This window comes from Sinohyriopsis cumingii, chromosome 11 (genome assembly GCF_028554795.1).
Source record: "Sinohyriopsis cumingii isolate HCF-2022 chromosome 11, ASM2855479v2, whole genome shotgun sequence".
Taxonomy (NCBI): Eukaryota; Metazoa; Mollusca; class Bivalvia; order Unionida; family Unionidae; genus Sinohyriopsis; species Sinohyriopsis cumingii.
In genome coordinates this window covers 89232491-89255514 of record NC_142971.1, presented here as the reverse complement: position 1 = coordinate 89255514, position 23024 = coordinate 89232491, and the positions used below count along the sequence as shown (strand labels likewise).

At 35.4% G+C, this 23024-nt stretch overlaps 1 protein-coding gene across 1 annotated transcript in view; it reads left to right on the top strand.

The window, feature by feature from the left end:
- Nucleotides 1-23024, top strand: part of LOC149788944 (E3 ubiquitin-protein ligase RNF123-like) — a 173108-nt gene that overhangs the window by 11605 nt on the left and 138479 nt on the right. Inside the window, exons 4-12 of the mRNA XM_089975088.1 lie at nucleotides 4046-4124; nucleotides 6260-6333; nucleotides 7261-7361; nucleotides 12238-12292; nucleotides 12985-13070; nucleotides 16983-17069; nucleotides 17539-17606; nucleotides 18681-18806; nucleotides 21445-21562. Coding sequence (XP_089831214.1) covers nucleotides 4046-4124; nucleotides 6260-6333; nucleotides 7261-7361; nucleotides 12238-12292; nucleotides 12985-13070; nucleotides 16983-17069; nucleotides 17539-17606; nucleotides 18681-18806; nucleotides 21445-21562 — 794 coding nt within the window. The remainder of the gene's footprint in view (nucleotides 1-4045; nucleotides 4125-6259; nucleotides 6334-7260; nucleotides 7362-12237; nucleotides 12293-12984; nucleotides 13071-16982; nucleotides 17070-17538; nucleotides 17607-18680; nucleotides 18807-21444; nucleotides 21563-23024) is intronic.

Sequence of the window (23024 nt, the reverse complement as noted above, 5' to 3'; positions counted from 1 at the left end):
CACCTCAGGTAGGGGTCACAGCTGAACTGCTAAACTCCTTTTAAAAAATCTCCTTCAGCCTACTTTTTCTCTATGTGGCAACCATAAAGGTCAGGACATAAAGTCTATAGATTCCTTCTACTGTCCATAAGGGCTGAGTCCTACTAATCCTAATGGTCTTGTACTTGCCAGACTAGGCTGCTGGACTACTTTTTGGAGGCCTGCTAGGACCTCATGAATGATGAATGGATCCTATCAACATTAAGAGATAGTGACTTGTTTTCAGGACCTTCAACATTATTCAAAACCCCTTTTGTATTTTCATCAGATCACTAGAGAGGGTGCTAAACACTGGTATCCTTGTTTGGTAGGTTATTCACTATAGTGGTCTCTCAGGATCTGGAAAATCAGCAGTACCAGTATTTGGCTGTGGTTCCAGGCCAGCCAAATTGTCGAAGCATCCTCAGCCTGAGAGGTCAGTGGGTCCACATTAAAACACTTTAGTTGAGGTCCCATCTAAACTGCCAAACTCTTTTTAAAAATCCCTTCCCTCTTCATTCACTAAACAGGGCATCCATAACAGCCAGGGATGGTTAAGAATGGAAGTATTAGAGAGGGTGTTAATCACTCAAAACCCCATGATTCTATTCCTGGATCTTCTTGGTTTCATAAAAAAGTAAACAAATTTCATCTTCTAAATGACTTATCCCCTTTAAACAAGTCTATTATGGAAGTGTATTTAAAATGGATATATAAGACTCATTCAGGACTGCCTTAAGGTCGAATGACTGGGCAGTCTACATTGACCTCCAGGATATTCTACCCCACCTTTCTGTACCACAGGAAAATCCTTCACTGTTTGCTTGCCTCTACCTTTCTCTCTCTCATGAGAACCCTGAACCACCTTTCAGCTTGGGTTCTGTTATTGTACAGATTTCAACCCCACCTCAGAGAGTAGATCAGTCAGGACAGGAATTTAGTGGGAATTCTGCTGCATTCCCCAAGGCCTCGCTTCTTCCTGTATACTGATGCCTCAGATTTGGGTTTTTGGGCACTCACCTTGAGTCACGGGAAAAGTCCTTCCAGGACTTGTCTGAGTAGGTCTCATCCTTACACATAAGCAACCCATAAATGCATGCTGTGTTTCTAGCACTTCAGGCATGCATCAGTCACATAAAACATAATTGTTATGATCATCATGGCATATATAAGACGTGGGTGGTTACACTTTTGCTCCTTTTTGTTTGGAAGTCTGGAACCTCCTTCAGTGGGCAGCTTCGGGGGGGATCACCCTGAAAGTTCATCACATTTCAGACAAAAAAGAATAATCTGGTGGACACCATCTCAAGGCAAGGATGTGCATCCCTAAAAAAAATGGTCCGGCATCAATTAGTAACAGAGAATCACTTTCAGCTGGGATGGGATAGGTGAGGCAATGGTTGGCCTCTTTGCATTGAAGCTCAGCAAAAATTGTTCACTTTATGGATCAAAGTGCATGAGGGTGAGGGGTGGATGCTTTCAGTCTGAAGTGGGATCAACTGTATGGCAATACCCTTCTATCTTTCCAACCAATCCCTCAAGGTGGCAGGGGACAGTTTTATAATTGTTGTTGTTGTGGGGTTTAACGCCATTTTTCAGCACACGATAGGCTATGCATGGCAGCCAGTATTAATGGTGGAGGAAGAACCCAGGAACACCCTGGAAAGAACCACCGACCCAACGAGAAGCTACTGGCAAGTTTTCTGACATACTCACGTTGGTTGAATCCTAGACTCGAACCCACGCAGACAGAGGTGAGATGGCAGTGATCCGTAATGGAGGGCGCTTTAGACCACTCGGCCACTCGGGGCCCCAACATTTTATAAATTGGCCCCTAGCAAATTTCTTAACTTAAGGCTGTTATGTAATGTAATGTAATAATTAAAGATGTGAAATATTTGTGAATTTGGGTTTTCCGGCTTGTGTTGTTCTTGAAATTGATGTGATGCATGTTCATCTCGTGTAGTCATTGCACAGTATGTAGCTGCAGATTTTCTTCTCTTTCTTTTTAAAGAAAAATGTTGGTTTCCATCATTAAGAGCTATTGAGCAGCCATTTCTAATAGTCTTTTGTATTTATGGGGTTTGCCAATAGGTCAGATCCTTATCTATCAGCTTATAGGTATTTTAAGCTTTTGAGAGTTATTGTCTGGGTGGAACCTTTATTGTGCTGTTTTTTGTCATGCAAATCTCCTCATGAATCTCAGGGTTAGGCTTCTTCCAGGAATCTCACATTAAAGATAGTTTTCGTTCTTTCATTTGGCATCAGCTTGGAGAAGGAGTGAAATTCATACCTTATTGGTGGAAGAGGATTATCTTTGTTTCAGTGACATGATTGAGTCTCTCTTCTGTGCCGACCTGGTTCTGTGGCCAAGAATCAGCTACTTTTGTTAGTTCCTGGACTAATTCAGATCCCTAGTCTCTGTGACATTTGTGCTTGTAATGATCAAGAAAGATTTCTTGGTCTGGTCAGAGCCTTACATTTCTTTATGGCTGATCAAAAGAGGCAAAAAAATGGTAAGAAGTTACTCTTTATCCCAATCAAAGCTACTTCTGATGTTTCACCAGCCACCATTTCTAGGTGGATTAGTTCCACTATTTAAAGAGTCTGTCAACCTCAAAGAGCTCATGATTTCTTGTGAATCAAAACCCATGAGATTCATGCTACATCTTGGGCCTTTATTAATTATTCTTCTCAGGATGATATAATGCGAATTGCCTTTTGCCATTCTCATTCCATTTTCTCCTAGTTCTACCCCCAACTGAATGCAAGGGCATTTATGGATTACGACAGATTGTGTCAGCAGCTGAGTTTTTCTTGACAGTTATTATGGGACCATCAGCCTCCCTCCAGACTGGCAAAATGTAATAATAGCAGGCAATGTATTAATGCTGTTAATTTTTACTCACTGGGGAGTTAACTAATTTTTCATTAGATAATACTTACCAGATTCCCTCCATCCCCATTTGCATAGCCTTGGTCCAAGTCCAATAAGGATAACACTACTGGTATGAATGTACTGCAAATGAAAGGTGACTAAATAATTGGGGCTGTGTTGTTTTTGTTTTAGTCCTCCAATTACTAATCGGAGGTAATTTTCACCTTGAACTAGGGACTAATACCAGGAAAAGGATAACGGTATAATAACGAGAGATAAGTATTTTTTAATAACAGGACTTACCCCTTCCCCCAAAAAACTACATTTCACATTCATACCTATCACACACAGAATGTTCAGTCAAAACCATAGGGATCAAGATTGACATTTGCAAGATAGCATTTTGATAGTTACTGTTCTGGTAGTGCTAGCTAAAATAAAATAAATTAGAAGTTTCTTGGTAATGATAATTTGGAAGTGTGTTTAAATTGTTATTAAAAAATATGAGATATGCTACTGGAAATTAAAATACTCTGAATTTTGCTTCTTGAAAATATTGTAGCTATCAAAATGCTGCTGATGTTGAAGAAAAAGTGAATTTGATTCCTGGGCCCTTATTTATATGTCTCTTCTATATCTATAGACAGGGCATATAGTGTTGTCTGTCTGTCCCATTGGAGCTATGGTGGCTTAGTGGTTAGTATGCTGGACTTGTGACTGAATGGATGTGGGTTCAGATCTTTTGTTTGAATCAGTGCAGGTTAGCTACAGTGATCTGCCCTTGGACAGAACAATTTACACTGATTGCCTTGGCAGTAAATAAGCAACTTGTTGCTGTTTTGTAAGACAATAAACCAGATTAAACCTTCTGTCCATGTTTAGTTCTGTCACAGCATTTTGACAGTAACTTTTGAAGGACTGCATGGATTTAAACAAAATTTGGTTTATACATTAATGAGATCTAGGTCACATTTGATTTTCACCATTTTCTGAAAAGATGTAGCAGAGTTAATGATCCACATTTACTTTGAACTTTGTAATTGGCTTTCATTATATTCGTAGGGCCATCCATGTGATATTGCAATATCTCAAGTTGAAATCTGTACTTTTAAAGGACAAATTTAAAGAATTTTGCATTTTCTTTTTCAGATCCTTTTATGTTTCAACTGCTGCAAAGAATATTTCAAGATCAATGTTTATCATCTGAAGCAGGGGCAATTGGAACTGAGTAAATGTTTGAATTATATATATATATATATATATATATATATATATATATATATATATATATACATACATACAGGGTCTGTATGGGGACCTTGAATGAATTGTTCTTCAAGGCCTTGAAAACACCTTGAAAATTCAAAATATTGTCTGTGGACCTTGAAAAGCCTTGATTTTCTTGAATCCAAAAGGAGTTAATATATAGTTTTCATTTTACAGAATTAAATCAAAAGAAGGGGGGGGGGGACAAAAAAAAAACAATCTCTTGCTAAGTTTGTGCCAGAACAAAAATATTTCCACAACTGGCCACTGCGCAGTCGTACATTTTGAACTTCCGATTGTATGAGGCCCGTATGTAGCAGTGATTTAAATTTGAATCATTTGCTTCAACATGGCAGGCTGCTGATTCCAATTTTGGTGGCTAGATGAAGTAAAATATAAAGTTTGGATTATAAGATCTTTCTTGGAGAGCTTGCAAAATTCAAATTGTGCCAGAATGATATTGATTTGCATGCAATGGGAGAGAGTGATTACGGTCACATGCAGCTGAAGAAAAAAAAAAAAACAAGCTCTTGTAATGGCGCTTAATACAGGCAAAACAAGAAGCCTTCAGCATTAAATCATTTTTGATGAAAGAGGTGTGCCTGTGAACACAGAGATTCAAGTTTTAAAATAGAATCTTTATATAGTCATAATTATGAAATTAGTTCAATCCGGTTGTATTTTGGGATTGAGTGGAAATAGGACAGATGATAATTGCAATGAACACGATAAATCTAAAAATTTTGAATACAGCTAAGCTGAGAGAAATATTAATATATCTAATATGAAATAGTTTAAAATATCCATACACTGTTTTTAAATAAGCAATAATAGAAAAAATATCTTTATATTTTTTGGTTTATGGGAATGAGTGAAGAAGAAAGGAAGGTACTGAAAAAGACATTGAGACAGTGACAGCTGCTGCTGATGACTATGCATTGAAAGGAGAGACCATTTGGAAAATTTTCTTTATTATGACATCAAAATAATTTGATGAAAAAGTGAAAAGGACAAAATCGTTGAACTTGGAGCTCTTGATGAACAGCTTGATGACAAGCTACAAGAACTGAAAAATTCACTCAAAAATATTTTGGACTTTGTAAATAATGTAGTGTAGACAGAGTAAAATGAACTTTGTTCAGTGACTACATTATTCTAATGCCCAGATGTAAGATGGGAAAGATATCAATGATCATGTTTTTTTGTTTTAAAAAAATAAATTTGCAAGAAATGTTCCTCGTATGGAGTAATAGTATTAACTTGTATTTACATACAGTTTAATTTATGTATCCTTTAAATTTAATGTAATAATGCACCTTGAGAAAGATGATTTTGAACATTAAAAAACCTTGAAAAAACCATGAACATTTTTAATGAAATATGCTACAAAATTTATATAAGATTATTTTTGTGTGATTGTGTCTTTTTCTACAAGAGGAAGTTCTCTATCGTGGTTTCATACCATGTTGTTGGACTTCATATCATGTTGTCCGATTTCATACTAAGTTCTCAGGGGGCCCTGAATGGCCGAGTGGTTCAAAGTGATCACTGTTAGGGATCACTGCCATCACTGCTGTCTGTGTGGGTTCAAGTCTCAGGCTTGGTTAAAGTGGGTACTTGAGAGAGCTTGCCAGTAGCTTCTTGTGGGTTGGTGGTTCTTCCTGGGATTTTCCTGGATTCTTCCTCCACCAGTTATACTGGCCGCCATTAATAGCCTATCTTGTGCTGAAAAATGGCATTAAACCCTACAGCAACAACCAGTTTCTCAGACATCATATTCATGTATTTTTGTCTGTCATGTAATAATTCATAAATACATATAATTTCATTGCCTGTCATATTTTTCACAAAATCATTTTTGTTAATACTGGAATTTCTAGAAATTCTTTTGGTCAGTAGAATGTCAGTCCCCTCTAGGGACTCTTGTGTTAGACTTGATTAGCAGGATTAACATCATTGCAAAATAATTAATGAAATCTCAAAGTTGTATAATTTTTCTTTATTGCTTCTTTAAACATTTTTAAGAGTGTTCTCAAATCTTTATGTGTTGATAGTGACTTCATATGTGTGAATAATATGGGATATTCTTTCTTGTAGGAAAGCACTGACCTTACAAAACCTTCATAGTGTTCTTGACAGAGCTGCAGATGAAACTGTGTCACAAAAATCTGGTAATCTTCCTTCATTTGCTAAATGTCTATCCTCTCGCTCTTTTCCATTTTCCATCTGAGACACACTCTCATCTCTCTTTCATGTGACATCTGTCTGTCTGATTTTCCCTCCCTTACAGGGATGCTGCATTATAGCATGCAAGTTAATCCTATAGGCAATGTATAAATTCTTAAGTATTTATAAACTTATTTTGAAATAGAATGCAAGCATCTTTTTATTCTATCAGAATTGATTCAAACAAGAACCATGAAACTTGAAACATTATATTTAATTGATGCTTTTCATTTTTATATATCTGAAAGAACATTTCTAAAGTTGTGGATTAAAGTATCTATTTTTTTTTAATATGAATGTGATTCTGGTCTGTATCTGTACATTTCAGTGAAATATGAATGGGATTCTGGTCGGTATCTGTACATTTCAGTGAAATATGAATGGGATTCTGGTCTGTATCTGTACATTTCAGTGAAATGTGAATGGGATCTGGTCTGTGTCTACATTTCAGTGAAATGTGAATGGGATCTGGTCTGTATTATTCTGTACATTTCACTGAAATATGAATGGTATATGGTCTGTATCTGTACATTTCAGTGAAGTATGAATGGGATCTGGTCTGTATCTGTACATTTTAGCGAAATATGAATGGGATTCTGGTCTGTATCTGTACATTTCAGTGAAATATGAATGGGATTCTGGTCTGTATCTGTACATTTCAGTGAAATGTGAATGGGATCTGGTCTGTATTATTCTGTACATTTCAGTGAAATATGAATGGGATCTGGTCTGTATCTGTACATTTCAGTGAAGTATGAATGGTATATGGTCTGTATCTGTACATTTCAGTGAAGTGTGAATAGGATCTGGTCTTTATCTGTACATTTCAGTGAAATATGAATAGGATTCTATTTTTTATCTGTACATTTCAGTGAAACACGAAAAGACCCCTAAAAGGATAGGCCCAGCTGAGGTTGTATTTGACATATCAGCCAATGTAGGGACACTTGTTGTGGAACCCAATAGGCTTGGGGTAATTTTATACAATCTTTCACCTTCAAAACTTAAGCCTGGTCTTAAACTAATGTCTAGAATACAGCAGTTTGTTTGGCTGAAACTTAAAGCTCCAATGCCACCATTACATGCAAAAATCTTTTATGCCAAATGATTTGGATAAAACTGAATCTTGAAAGATATTGGCCCTAAACATCATTGTGTTCCATTAAAATCAGATAATATTGATGTTTCATCATATGAGGTATGTAATTTCTACTTCCAACTGAGATACCCTGCCATTTTCCACATGTGTACATGTAATCCGAAGCTGAACAGCAACATCCGTGGGTGAACTGATTTCACTCAAAAGCTGGCACACAAGATTTGATGACATCACCATTATAAACAAAAAAAACACCATGCTACATCCAATTGTCTTCATTTCAGGTTCATCCTTCATTGTATATTCCAGTACCCCAGCTGATCACCAATATTCACCTAAGTCTTATTTTTATATAATGCACCCATTTCTTCTTGGATCTGCTTAAAAAAGCATGCGTGCCTCTCTTCATTCCCTCCCAAATCCGTTTTGTGTGTCACATGCTAATGTTGTTGTTAGATTAGTTGCTGACAGAATTTGTCAAATGTATCACATCACTGCTTTTGAAGCACTTTGGAAAAAGACTGGAATTACACGTGACTTTGCTAACTAAATTAAGGGGTGGCACCTCTTAATTCTAAGCTGAATATTTCAACATCATTTAAACTAATATCTTGATTATTTCAAAGAATGGTTTATGTCAGATAGCTTTTTTAACAAATCTTTCCTTCCTTCAAAAATATACTTAGACTGGAAGAAGGGTGAAATTTATGATAAATGGTGGCATTAGGGTTTTAAATCCAACTTGAAATTGACCTGTTAAATTCTTCATGGTTAGACATAATTTTAAGTTTGATGCTGGTGAAATATGTGCCAGAATTTCTTTTCCAATCAATACTTATTCCATGGCCTCAAATTAGATATAGCCAATATTTATATAGCTATATCATATATGGTGATATTAACAAAATTTCAGTTCAATGTATGTGAGTAGTATTACTTTAGACATAAACAAATCCATCCTGTTTTAGAGGTACTTGGCTGACTGAGGAGGAAACAGATGAATTTATTCTTCATGTACAAACACACAAAATGTTTGTAGCCTGCTGTAAATTTATAACACTTTTGCCACTTCCTTGTCAAAACTTGCAAATGACTGTCAGTGTTTTATAATTGTTACATATGTTGTGTGTAATGCTACATCCATCTGCGAAACAGTACAGTGTGACCCTGCTATAGCATGCTCCATTATAACACGAATTTGGATATTAGACAATTCTAGTGTGGCTCCCAGAATTTCATATACATTGTGACCCTGCTATAACACGGATAGTTGGGAGCCATAAAATCTGACTGTGTTATATACCGAACTGTGTTATGTGCAACCAAGTCAGTTAGCTGAAGAATATGTACCCCCTCCCCCCCAAAAAATGGAGGGGTGGGTGGGTAATAAATGCGGGCGGTAAAATACGTGCTTCGTCGGCACAGTTACCATCTTGAATTGATGCATATTAAATGAGAAATACACCTGTAGTGAAAACAGAAGACATAATATAATAGTTTACTTTATTTAGAGAACCATGAATTGGTACATATATGTGAATCCTGTTTATATATACATGTCTGATTTATAGCATGAATAGTATCAACACCATGTACTCAACTGCGTACCTCATTATATACATTGAATCCACAATATAAGTGATTCCATCGAAAATACGCACACACATCTTTAAAATATTCATTTATTTTGTAACAGGTCATATTTGTCTGAATTCACTGGGAAAACATAGCACAGTCACGCAACAAATGACGAAGCACATTTACTTTGAAGTACGTTCCAAGTCGGTAAAAGTTAGTTTGTGTTTTAAGTCGCCGTTGGCATAAACTTTTTCCCTACAAAAAGGAAACTTTCACAGCACAAACGTGTTCCAGTCAGGTTGGAAAATGCAAAAATCCATCAGATTCCATCACTTTTATTTAAGTTTGGTACTGACTTCCTTTGAAGAAAAGTTCTTTGCTGTTATTGAAAGATTGCAGCCGGCTTTCTTTGATGAAGGGTGCATGCGCTATTGAAGTCACCACTAAATGACAGCTTTGGAGAACCAAACAAATGCCCATTTCTTTTTGTGGTGGCAACATCAAATAACTGTATTACATGATTGAGACTGGTATTTTTTCCATTTGCTGAGTACGTTTTCATAACAGTTGGTGCTTCAAAGGTAATCTGTTTCCTTTGAAATTTCAGCAAACTATTTTATCTGGGTACATTTTTAAAAAGGAATTGGCCATCATTTAGACTATTCTAGTTACTGTTCCTCCATGCCTACTAAATAAACCAGTAAGTAAGATGTATTTTTTATTTTTTACTTTTTTTTACATTTGTGGTAGTAGCTTGATGCTGCCTTCCATGCATGCATCTGAAAATTAACAAAGGGTCATCAGACGATAGATACGCAGGTGTTCTGATGACAGGGATTATTACAAAAAACTTGAGCGTTCTGAAGGATTTAAGTATGAGTGAAATGAAGAGGAATTTTACTTTACCATCCGCATACAAATGTCAGTCTTTGTAAATATATTAATTACTAGCGAGTGGCCAAAAATCCGATGAAAGATAGATTACGAGACAATGCCTTGTCCGGTTGATTTCCGTTACCAGAAATGTCAACAACAAAAAAGCGGATATTTCAGAACATACAGAACTCATACTAGATGTCAAGATAAGCAGATTATGATATATAACAATGTACTGTTTAGATGGTTTGTCAGTATGGACAAAGAATTTGTTTATGTAACAATAGATAAATTTCAGTGCATTTTAAATGCAGTTTGTGGGTTCCTTTCATGGGGCCTCTGAATTTCTGCACTTCAAACCAATGGTTGTATATAAAAGTTTAAACAGCCAACAATGTTGCCAACAAATAAAAAGAAAGCCACATGGTATGTTTTGCAGCCATTAAGGAAAAACAATCCAAGTTTGTGACATTGGCGAAGACCTATGCGATCCCAGAATAAACTTTTTATGCATTTTTTCTTCTTCTTACTTTTAAGAAGAAGAAAAAATACTTTTTCGTGTATGAGAAAAATACATATAAAATTTCAGGAGCCAAGCCACGACCTTCTTGTATTATTCATAAGTGATCTCTTCCCCAAAATGATAAGCAGCTTTGTTTGTTTTTTCATACTTTTTAAGAATTTTTTTGCACAAGAAAAATACATGTATATGAAATTTCGGGAGTCATGCCATGACCGTGTTATATCCGAATTCTCATTATAACGGAGTGCGCTATAGTGGGGTCACACAGTATGTGTATTTTTCTCGTACATGAACAAAATTTCTTTCTTAAAAGTACACAAAATATCATGTGAAACGTTTATTGTCATTTTGGGGAAGAGATAATGTACAAATTCTAATAAAAAAATAGTCTTAGTGTGACTCCTGAAATTTCATTTACATACATTTTTCTCATATACAAAAAATAGTTTTTTCTTCTTAAAAATATGAAAAATATGATGTCAAAGTTTATTCAGGGATTGTGCTGGGCTTCACCAATTTCAAAAATTGCTATTTTTTGTTACTGTATTGCAACAAAATACAGCATTTGGAGAAATTTGTTTTGCTATATTATTGGCTGTTTAAACCTTTATATATATACAATCTTCGGTTTGGATTGGAGAAATTCTATCTTTTGTTATATCAACAAATTTTTTCTTCATATTGACAAACCATCTTATAACTGCATTGTTATACCATAATCCACTGATGCTGACATTTGGCCTAAGTACTTTATGCTGTGATACACTCCACTAGTCATGCTGCCAGGACTAGCTTCAATCAACCAACCTTTGAAGGCAGGAACAGTAATTGCTAAAGGCGACCAAACGACTGCTAATTCTTTTTTTTAAAAATGTACCCTTAAAAATTGTTTTGCTGCAACTTCAAATAAAAGTGATTACCTTGGAAGCACTGATTGTTTTGTAAATACTAAGCAAATGAAAAAAAATCAGTCTTAAACAGTGTTCTACAATTATTTGATGTTTTCACCACGATAAGAAATGGACGTTTGTTTGGTCCTCCAGAGCTGTCCTTTAGTGGTGACTTTAATAACATATGCACCTTTCATGAAAGAAAGCCAACTACAATCTTCAATTAAAACAAAAAACATTTTATCCAAGGAAGTCAGTACCAAACTTAAATAAAAGTAATGGGATCTGATTTATTGTTGTGTTTTCAGAGTGACTGGAATGTGTTTATTTTGAAGTGAAAGTTTCATTTTTATAGGAAATAAGTTTATGCTTACGATTGCTACCAATGGTAGCATACCAGTAATTAAATTTCCAATCTTTTGAAACCGTAGCTATCTTGCCATCAAATTAATTGAAGATAGTGTATCTCGCAAAGATGTTTGTTAACCTTTTTTATTTATCCACATGTTTTCATTTCTGTTAGTCAAAAACAGTTGTTTTTGCACCCATTTTATTATACCCCCAGCCACGTTTTGGGTACATGCATCATTTTCTTGATCTTACTGGCTAACTGATTTGTTTGGTTGTAACATGGTTCAGTCTATAACAGTCAGGTTCTGTGGACTCCAGCCACTGAGTTATAGTGGAGTCGCACTGTATAACATATTTTCTGCTGGTGGATCAGAATCTGTATGTTCATGCAAACAGCATTGATTTTGATAATAAGAGTTTGCAGTGTTCACAGTTGTTTGTGCATTTTACACACAGTATACATGCATATAAAAGCCCAGTGTATAGTATGAAAAATATATGAATTCTGCTTTTTTTCTCTTCAAATTTTCAGTTAAAGAGTCATAGCAACTTCAGCACAATGAGAGCCAACTGCTGTGTCTATCAAGGTAGATAAATTGGTCTTTCAAATTTCTCTTTCTTTCTCTGTCACATTGAGTCATTTATTGACCTATGATACATTTTCATCATTATTGATGTTTTGTCATTTTTGTAAAAGATGGTCTGCACCAATTACCACATGGAACCAATTATCACACAGTCATTATTTATTTTTGACTTATTTAACTAGGGATGCATTGACAGGTAATGCAACTTCTAGTTTTTAAAATGCAACTAACAAAACTGCTGTGCAGTATTGAGAGTGATTTATAATCATCTCATAACTTGTTCCAGACAGCAACTGGTGCAGACCCATTACAAGATTACTTTATGTACTTGTATATAAGTTTAGCTTAACTGCAAAATGCACAGACCCAGATCTGCCTTTGAATTATGTGGCAGCAGATCTGTTTCTGTGCATTTTGTTAGGAGTAATAAGTAGAACAAACAGCATAAACCTTTATCCACCAGCACATTATGCAATGACATACCATGGTCTTTGTTGTTTGTAGTTAGACTTGAATTTTACACAAATGTGTACGGTTATGATGCAGAGTTTGTATGTCAGTCTTTGATATTTAAACTCACCAAGAGCATTGTGAATGATATTAATGTTTTTGTGTTATTGTTATTAAAGAGTGATGCTGTGGATATTTTCTTACTGATAACAGATTAATTGGCAGTGTATGAATTTCTTTAGGAAAATGGCTGTACGAGCTTATGCTGGGTTCCAAAGGAGTTATGCAGTTAGGATGGTGCACTATCAAGTGTAAATTTTCTCAGGAGGTATATCCCTATTTCACTGTCTCTCTCTCTCTCTCTACCCTGTACCCCTATGACAAGCATGGTTAGATGTTTTCTAATGCCCCACCACAACATTGGTAGGGCATATAGTGTTATTCATCCATTGTTCTGTGCATTTTTCTGTCCATCTGTCATACTTCAGTTAAGTTTATGTTTTCCATATATGTAGGTTTTTAGGTACTGTGGTGGAGCATCCATACTCCATCAAAGTAATTTTAAAAAAAAGTTCCATTCCTTTACTCAGTACCTGTCTGAACAAAATACATATTTTGAGAAACCAAAATGAAACCATGATAGGTTTTAATTTTGAAGTCTAAGGGCACTGCCTTTGCCCTGGTCATCAATAATGACTTTGGTTTTATGTTTTCTAACAATAGTATGTTCAGTATTTTTCTAATATGTCAACCTAATGTCGACACATGATTTACAATTGGTGATACATTGGTATCACTTTTCCACCTAAGATGGTATCAGTATGATGATTCAGTAGTTTTTTTCTTCAAGTTTATGTGTCTGTAGTGGCATCAATATGATGATTCAGTGTTTTTCATTCTTTTAGTCTGTGTGTCTGTAATGGCATCATTATGATAATTCCATGTTGTTCTGTCTTAAAGCGAGTAGCTGAGTGGTCTAAAGTGCTCACCTTTCCAGTTCACTGTCATCTCACCCTCTGTCAGCAGGGGTTCAAGTCTCAGGCTCAGCTACATGAGAATGCTTGCCAGTAGCTTCTCGTGGGTCAGTAGTTCTTCCCAGGGTTTTCCCAGGTTCTTCCTCCACCATTTATACTGGCCATGTATAGCCATCTTGCTGAAAAATGGCATTAAACCCTACAACAACAACAACTGTCTTAAAGCTTGTGTGCCTGAGAAGGCATCAATATGATGATTCCATGTTATTCTGTCATAAAGTTTGTGTGTCTGTGATTGCATCAGTATGATGATTCCATTTTATTTTGTCATAAAGTTTGTGTGTCTGTGATTGCATCAGTATGATGATTCCATGTTATTCTGTCATAAAGTTTGTGTGTCTGTGATGGCATCAATATGATGATTCCATGTTGTTCTGTCATAAAGTGTGTGTGTCTTTGATGGCATCAGTAGGATATTTCAACTGTTATGTGTATTAAATGTTTTATAATATGTTGGCTTTTCTTAATGATTATTTTGTGTACATCTGGTTTTTGTACTTTGTTTATGTCAAGGTCATCGTGTACCTGACCAGTAACATTTATTTTGTAAACAATAGAATACATGGTTAACATTTTTCTGCGAGTGTGAATTAAATATTCAGATAATTATTAATGGTAAATGTTTATTTTTTAGAGTGTGGATCTAGGACATCAGATTTCTACTTGGAAATTCCTAAAGTTGTTGAAACTTTGAATGTTTCATGAAGGAGACTGTCCTACATCCTAGCTCTGTTATTGTGTCTTAGCTTTTTATATAATGTTGTTTATTTGAAGAATTACTCATTCTTTCCTTGACATCCAAAGCAGAATTGTTCTTATTGTTGTGTTCAGTATTCAGTTTGGGTGGATTTATTTATTTAAATTATTTCCTGGAAATACAAAGTGTTCAACAATATTCTTGGACTAAAAAAGTTTTAATTGTGTTGGATTCAGACAAGAATATTTTTGGAATATATTACTGTAATATGTCAAAAGACTATTAGCACATTGCCACACTCAAGGCCATTGGAACATTAGCACATTTGAGACTACAGGCATATCAGCACATTCATTGTTGGAATTTATTTGAAATTCAGTTGGAACTTAATACATTTGGACTTTGACAGGATTTTTAGGCCTTTGTTCGGATTTAATTTAGAATATTATGAGTTCTATTTGCACATTTGGCTGTGTTTTTTTTTCATAAAATTTAATGGATTTATTCATCTAAGAGGGTCCTTCCAACATGGGAAAAATAGGTCATAACCAGTTATGTTAAGATTTTGCACTTGGCTCTTTCAGGACAAACAGTTTACCCTAATCTCTGTCAAAGGCTACCACCCCATGATGTTGGACACATTCGGGCATCATGCAGACATGATATTGCCCTGAGATATACCTATTGGATCTTTTAGTCCTTTCTGGACTCGGTCGACCAAAATCCCTAACTCTGTTTCCAAATAGAAGCATTTCTGGGTTTGAACATGGCTTGATTTGATTCCATTCAGACCTCTAGCACACACTTCACTAAAGTCACTATCATAAAAGTCTTGTTTCCTGATAGCTTACACTTCAGCATACAGGGTAAGTGAGCTGCATACCCTTTATGTCAAACCGAGCTCTCTTAAGTTCACATTGGAGAGTTTGGTGGTTATCTTGACACAACCAGGCTTTGTAACCGAAAACAAGTTATCATCTGTCAGTAACCAATGAGTCGTCACTTGCTTGCTCTCTTCCATAGTATTCTTGGACTAAAAAAGTCTTAATTGTGTTGGATTCAGACAAGAATATTTTTGGAACATATTATTGTATTATGTCAAAAGACTATTAGCACATTGCCGCACTCAAGGCCATCGGAACATTAGCACATTTGAGACTACAGGTACATCAACACATTCAATGTAGGAATTTATTTGAAATTCATTTGGAACTTAATACATTTGGATTTTGACACAGCCATGCAGGATCCTGCCTGTGATCTCAAGCACTACTTGGAATGCACAGAGAAAAGTCCTGGCACACCCAAATGCCTTTTCCTGCCAGTGTGAGCCAGAACACTGCATATCACCCTTCAAGCCTCTGGGCTAATTTTGTTGTATGCTGTGTGTACTCTGATGTCTCACCAGATCAGAGTTGCATCATGAAGATTACTGTTCAGAAGGTTTGAGCCATTTCTGTGAGCCTCGCATTCAAAAATGCAACATTTCAGTTCAGGATATAATAGAATCTGTTGGCTGACATGCAGAGTCAACCTTCTTGAGCCTTCATCTCAGATATAGCCTCATGGATGCAAACCTTGAATCTGGTAGATCCTGTGGCGGCAGCACAAACAGCCACCAAACCCAACTAGATCAATCAACACAGCCTGTTAGCTTTGCTGGATTTGCTGGTAAAATTTTGTTGTTGCTGTAGGATTCAATGCCATTTTTCAGCACACGATAGGCTATGCATGGCAACCAGCATTAATGGTGGAGGAAGAACCCAGGAAATTCCCAGAAAGAACTTCTGACCCTCGAGAAGCTACTGGCAAGCTTTCTCACATACACATTGGCCGAATCCGAGACTCGAACCCATGCACACAGAGGTGAGATGGCAGTGATCCATAATGGAAAGTGCTTTAGACCACTCGGCCACTCTGGGCCCTGTGAAATTTTGTAGATAAGATTTCAAAATTCATCTTCCTAACCGTATGTTAGGGTCACAGGTCAAGTGACCCCATGCTGTGTTGCTTATGTAATTAGGAGAATGGGTTATCATTCACATGGGGAATCCAGCTATTCTTCCCTAAAAGGATACCCGAGGTAGAAGTCAGATGCTCAGCATTCCGTCGTCCCATTACTTATTCTCCTCATATAATGTAATTGGGAAATGTATTCAAAAAAGAAAGCAGATTTTTAAGTAAATTGTGTTTCTCTGATAATACTTACCCACTTACATTACCATAAAACCCTCCCAACCACCCCACCGTGCAAGAATCCTTGTTAGTATCTTGCTCAGTTAAAAACTAGCGACACCTGGCAATGCCAAAGGGAGGTAATGTTCAAGAGCTATTTCTCTATTTTAATATGATGGATTCTTTTAGTCTCTTGCTTTCTAATGTAGGTGAGACAGCTACTGTGCAAAATAAAATGTTGTCCAGCATACAGTATTTTGCATATGAATCCTTTTGTATCTACATTTAAATTCAATGTTTGACTGTTCAACTGAATGTCTTGCTTTTATAATAGGAGGGTGTTGGAGATACCCCCGACTCCTATGCTTATGATGGAAGCCGTGTGAGAAAATGGAATGTCAAGACACAGAGATATGGAGAGGTAATCCACACAGAGAGAAAAGAAACTCATGAAATATATATTACTTTTATGTGTGAATGCTGGTGTTTGTTTTGGTAGATGGATGGATGGGTGTGGACATAGGTAGGTAAGGTAACAATGTTAGGGGCTGCTTGATGACAAATTATAATTAGTTAATAAAATTAGCAAGTTTTATGCAATTTTTTTTTATTCTTCTTTATTTTGCCTAATGAATTATGAATGAACAATTGCATTGTAAACCACCAGTTCATGTTACTCATACAGTTCATGTCACTCATATATAAATTCATAAGCTGTTTAACCATTTTGCTGCTATTTGACAGGGCTATAGCCCTTGTATACTTAATGTGTTGAAGGCTTTCGTTTCCTTTAATAACTGTGCTCTGTTGATTTTTAATTAAACATTTGTACAGTTTTTTTTAAGGAAATTATATTAGTTTTGATCATGATATTCTTTACCTTTTTCTAGCCTTGGTTGACAGGAGATGTGATTACTTGCACAATAGACTGTGATAATGGAATAATAACTTTTTACAGGTAAATTCTTCTGCACCTTTTTATACCCCACAATGACAGTTGTAGAGACATGTAGTGTTACCCTTGTCTCTACACTGTCTGTCACACTTTGGTTAAGATTCGACTTGAGGTCTTTTTCAGAATTGTGGTAAGGCATCTGTATATTATGAAGACATTTCTAGTTAATCATATAATTTTGGTCTATCTTGCATTTAATCTTGGGTATCACATTTATAGTGGTAACATCATCTGCAGAGTCAAAATTAAGAGTTTGTGTTGAAGTTATGCATACAAGTTTTTTAAAACCTTGTGAAGGGGAAGTATTTTATGTACTTAATTATCAGTCCAATCCAACTGCAAACTGGAAAGATCGAGATCTGCAATCACATAATGCGCAGGATCTCTGCAGTTTGTTAGGAGTAATCATTAAGGCAAACAACATAGACCATTAAATTCCAGCACATTATGTGATGGCAGGTTAGGTGAAACGGGTCTACATCTGAGTCTTTTGTTTTGAAGATGGACTCGACTTGTAAGCAAGTATATACAGTACATCATAGCACTGTTCAAATAATCATTTAGCACAAAGATATGTGCTTGAGGCATTCTACTACAGAAGATTTGTTTTTGGTTTTGTTGGTTTTAAGGACACTTTAAATGAATTACTGGCTATATCATGGCAAGGAAATAAGAGCTATGTTCCTTTACCAAGAACACGCCAAGGCAGCCAACCCTGGCTGGTCAAAGCAGGTATAAAAACTGCATAGTCTGGACTGCAGGTCTAATGTTGTACCAGCTCCCTACTGCAGAAAAGTTTATTTGCTGTTAAAACAGATTTTGAGTTCATGCATGTTCCACAGCATTCACTGATAACTCCTATAGATACATTGTCATATAAAGATGATTTATGGAATGAGGATACTGATAATAGTACTTATCAACATAATGTTTAGATATAAAAGGAAGAAAATACAAAGTTTTCCATGGCTTATCCAGCTGTCATATAATGTAGTATAATTTGCTGTAGAATAAACTGATAAAATAATTTTAGTGACTTTGATAAATAGCATTTTTTTTCTTCTGTATTTATGACAGAAATGGAAAGTGCCTTGGTGAAGCCTTCAACAATGTGAAGGTTGGAAAGGGATATGCCTATTTTCCTGCTGTCAGTCTTTCACCTTCAGAAAATGTATGTGCCAATTTTGGAGCCACACCTCTACAATATCCTTTGCAACTATACATTTTCAGCTCATGACACAAACATCATTGGACATGCTATATATATAGTGACATGGTGAACTATGGATGTCATCATAATTGGTCACTTGCTTGCAATTTGTAGATATAACATTTGTCTGGTAAATTTAGCCCAGATAGCAATTGATGTGCATGTTAAAAGTAGAAAAATGTGAGACAGAAAATAGCTCAGATTTCACAAGATGTGTTGCCCGACTGCAGCCTGAAAAAATATTACTTGTGCTGTTGTCATGGAAAAGCATGTTACTACATACCTATTTAATCTTGCATAGTTGATAAGACATTTAATTCAGGTGTTAATTCTGTATTTTTGTACCTAACCAAGATTTGAAATATTATATTAATATTTAGGTGCTTTCAATGATTTCCCTGCATTGATATTTGTTTTCACTGATGTCCCTGCATTGATTGGCGTTTTCACTGATGTCCCTGCATTGCATTGATATTTGTTTTCAGTGATGTCCCTCTGTTGATTGGTGTTTTTAATAATGTCCCTGCATTGATATTTGTTTCAGTGATGTCCCTGCATTGATTGGTGTTTTCAGTGGTGTTATCCCTGTATTGATTGGTGTTTTCAATGATGTCCCTGCATTGATAGTTGTTTACAGTTGTGTGTTTTCAAAGATGTCCCTATATTAATGTGTTTTTAGTGATTGTCCTTGCATTGATTGGTGATTTCAGTGATGTCCCTGAATTGATTGATATTTTCAATGATGTCACCTCATTGATGTTTGTTTTCAGTGATGTCTCTGCATTGATATGTATAAAATCAGACTTTTATAGGTTTGTTTTGAGTTTCATTGACTCGAACTAATTAGAAGTATTTTGAAGCATAAAAGAGAGTTTTTGTAATAAATATAAAAGTGCAACCATGCTTTGTTTCATGGCAGAGGAAAAGTAAAGTGGATGAATCTTTAACATATCCCTGTGCCATATCAAATCTGTTCTTTCAGCTAACCCATCACAAAAATTTATTTAGTTTGTGTAAGTATCTTCTCATATTAAGTTAGAACAATATTTTCTGCTTTGGCATAATCATTACACTTTTATTCACCCAATTACATCCTGCACTTGCACTTGCCTGTTCATGGAATATGTTTTTTTTTATATGGTACATTAAAAAGAAAATTAAGAAAAAACAATACTGAGTTTTGTTTATAAATTTGAGACTATTCTAAACATGAAAGCAGCTGCATAAGAATAGTATAAGATGTCATTGTCTAAGTTTGTACTTAATAAACCTACTGTACATGTACTATCCATATTGTCTATTTATAGCAGCTGTATATGACACATATCAAAGAAAGCAGATGGGTTTCTTCAGTTTGAAACCTTATATTTGTTACATGAATGAAGAGATTTGATTAGTGGACCAGTCTGTACTTTTAAAAAAAATGGTACCCGATGTTAAGAGGAAACAGGCTTTATCGATGTGATTCAAGGATGTTATATGTCTAAAAAAACTGTTTAAGGAGAAGGATCTCTTTAAACCTTAAAACTTGTCATATCAGGAAAAGGACCAATCAATAATGCTTTTAAATTTAAAAATATGAATATGAAAGTGATGTAATACAGCACTCAGGTTGAGCACATCATAATACTCGTTGCAGAATTTGTGGAGTTCACAATCACTTGATGAAAGTTAAACATGTGTAATAGTTAAAGTGAGTGCTGTATATATAATATATATATATATATATATATATATATATATATATATATATATAATTAATTTGTTAATATGCTTTATATTTGTATTCTGGAACTAATCCACATGGATTTTGCCCATTTATTACAAGATCTTAAACCAGCTGCAGATCTAGGTTAGTAGCAAAGGTAATTATACAGCTTCATGCAGCTTATTGTAATTACTGCATGTTGTACAAAGATTACACATTTTATGCTCAGATTAGGCTTTTTTGCCACTTAGGTTACACTTATACCTCATCAGGGGTTGGTAGGTATGTATACTTTGTTTTCACCCACTCTTTGCTAATATGTGACATTATGTATACGTCTGTATCTTGATGTGAAACTTGGCACTTCTGTAAAATTGTATGTTGATAAAAAAATTTATTGCAGCATTGGCCAGTAGTGTAAATTACAAATAAAGCTTTGGTCAGTCAGCCTGAAACAACTCCTATGATTCACTGACAGTTACACTTTTTATTTTTCACCTGTACATGTGACTTAAAATTTAAATGCAAGAAGATGTTAGGAATGTTATGAATTACAGAAAGAATTATTTACATGGCCCCTTCACAAAGTATGAATGTGTGACTGAGATAATTTTGTCTATCTTGTATGGCTTTGTTTTTAGCCATCCATGGCTTATTACCTTTCTTTGTGTATATGGGCTGTCTTTAATCAACATTTTTGAATAGGTAATACACTTCTGAATTGTAAGAAAGGAAGTGTATGTATATCCTTGTAAAAAATTATCATTGATTTCCTGAGTTGCAGTGTACAACTGGTTTTCCAGATTTCTGGAACCAGATTCTTCTTCACATCTTCTAAGTGGGAACAAATAATAATAATAATAATAATAATAATGATGCCATCATCCACTGCAAAGAATGATATTCCTTAACTTTGGTGGAACATATCCTGTGGAAGGTTTTCGTCCTCTGCAAGACTCTCCTGATGCTCAAGTCAGCCAAGCCCGGTTGTTATTTTCTTACCTGGACATCTTGATACCTGTGATGGTAGAGGAAGAAATGGTGAGTTATCATGGAGGTTAGATCTTGCCACCTCGTGAAATTTTGGAATGCAGGTTTTACCGGTCTAGTGGTAACAAGGATATTATGACAGGTATGAAGTTAATTTGAGATTCTTGGTTTACATTTATTTCTTCTTAAGCTGCTTCACTGCAGCAGTAGAATTGTCAGACTGGGTATCGTAGATCAGTAAAGGTACATCATGGATAAAGAAAGGAACATCATGAATCAGGAAAAAAAATTAAGACAGTAAGACCTTAATTTCTTGTTTCTGTTGTTCTGTCAAACAAGAGGTATTGCAAATTTATAGTCATTTTCACATCATCCTTTTATAGGTTTGATAGTCTTTCTTCTTTAAATTCATTGCTCAATTATAATACATTTGGAGTACATAAATTGCTTCACAAATTTCCTTTGGCTTGTTTTAGTAACATTAGTGCTGAAAAGTCATCTGATTGCAGAGATGGAAGTCAGATGTTTTTGGGTTCCCCATGGGTATAGAGATTGGCACGAAATCACATCAGTTATTACTTCTGCTCTTGCCTGGTTATCACCATGTGCTGACAAGATGCTTTGCATTTGCATCCTACTAAATTCTATTTCAGTGGTTTCTGTTGCTCTTTTGCTCTTTTGGAGTTTTTGCACCTCAAGAAAATATCCATCAGTTAACTAAGTCTTGCACGGTAAACATTTTTCTTAGACATATATTTGCACTTCATGTGTCTAACTTCATTGTACAATAAGCAAATCAGTCCCATCTTAATGTCTTGTCCTTTATTCTATAGTTTTTACAATTCATCATGACATTCAACCTTTTCTGTAAGTTTTACCAAGTAAATTATTATTTATTCCTAGTAATTATATATTTCTGTAATTTTCCCTGGCATTTATCTTAAATAAAATCATCCACTTCACTGTAGATGAGTGTAATACTTGACTTAATTTGTCTATATATACTGTAGTTTTGCTGTCTTTAATTACAAATATCAACAACATGGGGAAAGATTATATGTTGGTTTTTTTTATAGCTGGCAAGAAAATCACTCCAATTGCATAAGCTGTATGTTGTGTCATTTGAACCATCAATGTGATGTGTGTTCTCAAAAGCTAAAGAGGGATGGGCAATGATCATAGACAAACAGTTGACCTGGGTTAATGAGAGAGCATAGAAGCACTCTGACAATGATTTAGATGCCATCAAGATTGCCACTGACAATTTCCCAGTCACTAAGTTCTTTCTGACCAAGTCACTCAAAGTGGAAAGATCTTCAGTTCAGAAGAGTATCTGGCAATATCTATGATTGCAGGTCTTGCACACAGTTGCAGCCCTGCTTCCACCTACAGTGCCACAACTAGAGAATATCACCATAAAATAGACTACTGAGCCAGGACTGACATGATACATGCAGGGATAGTCCTGGCTTTTAAAAAGTAGTCGCCAAAAAAATCACCAACCTTAATATTT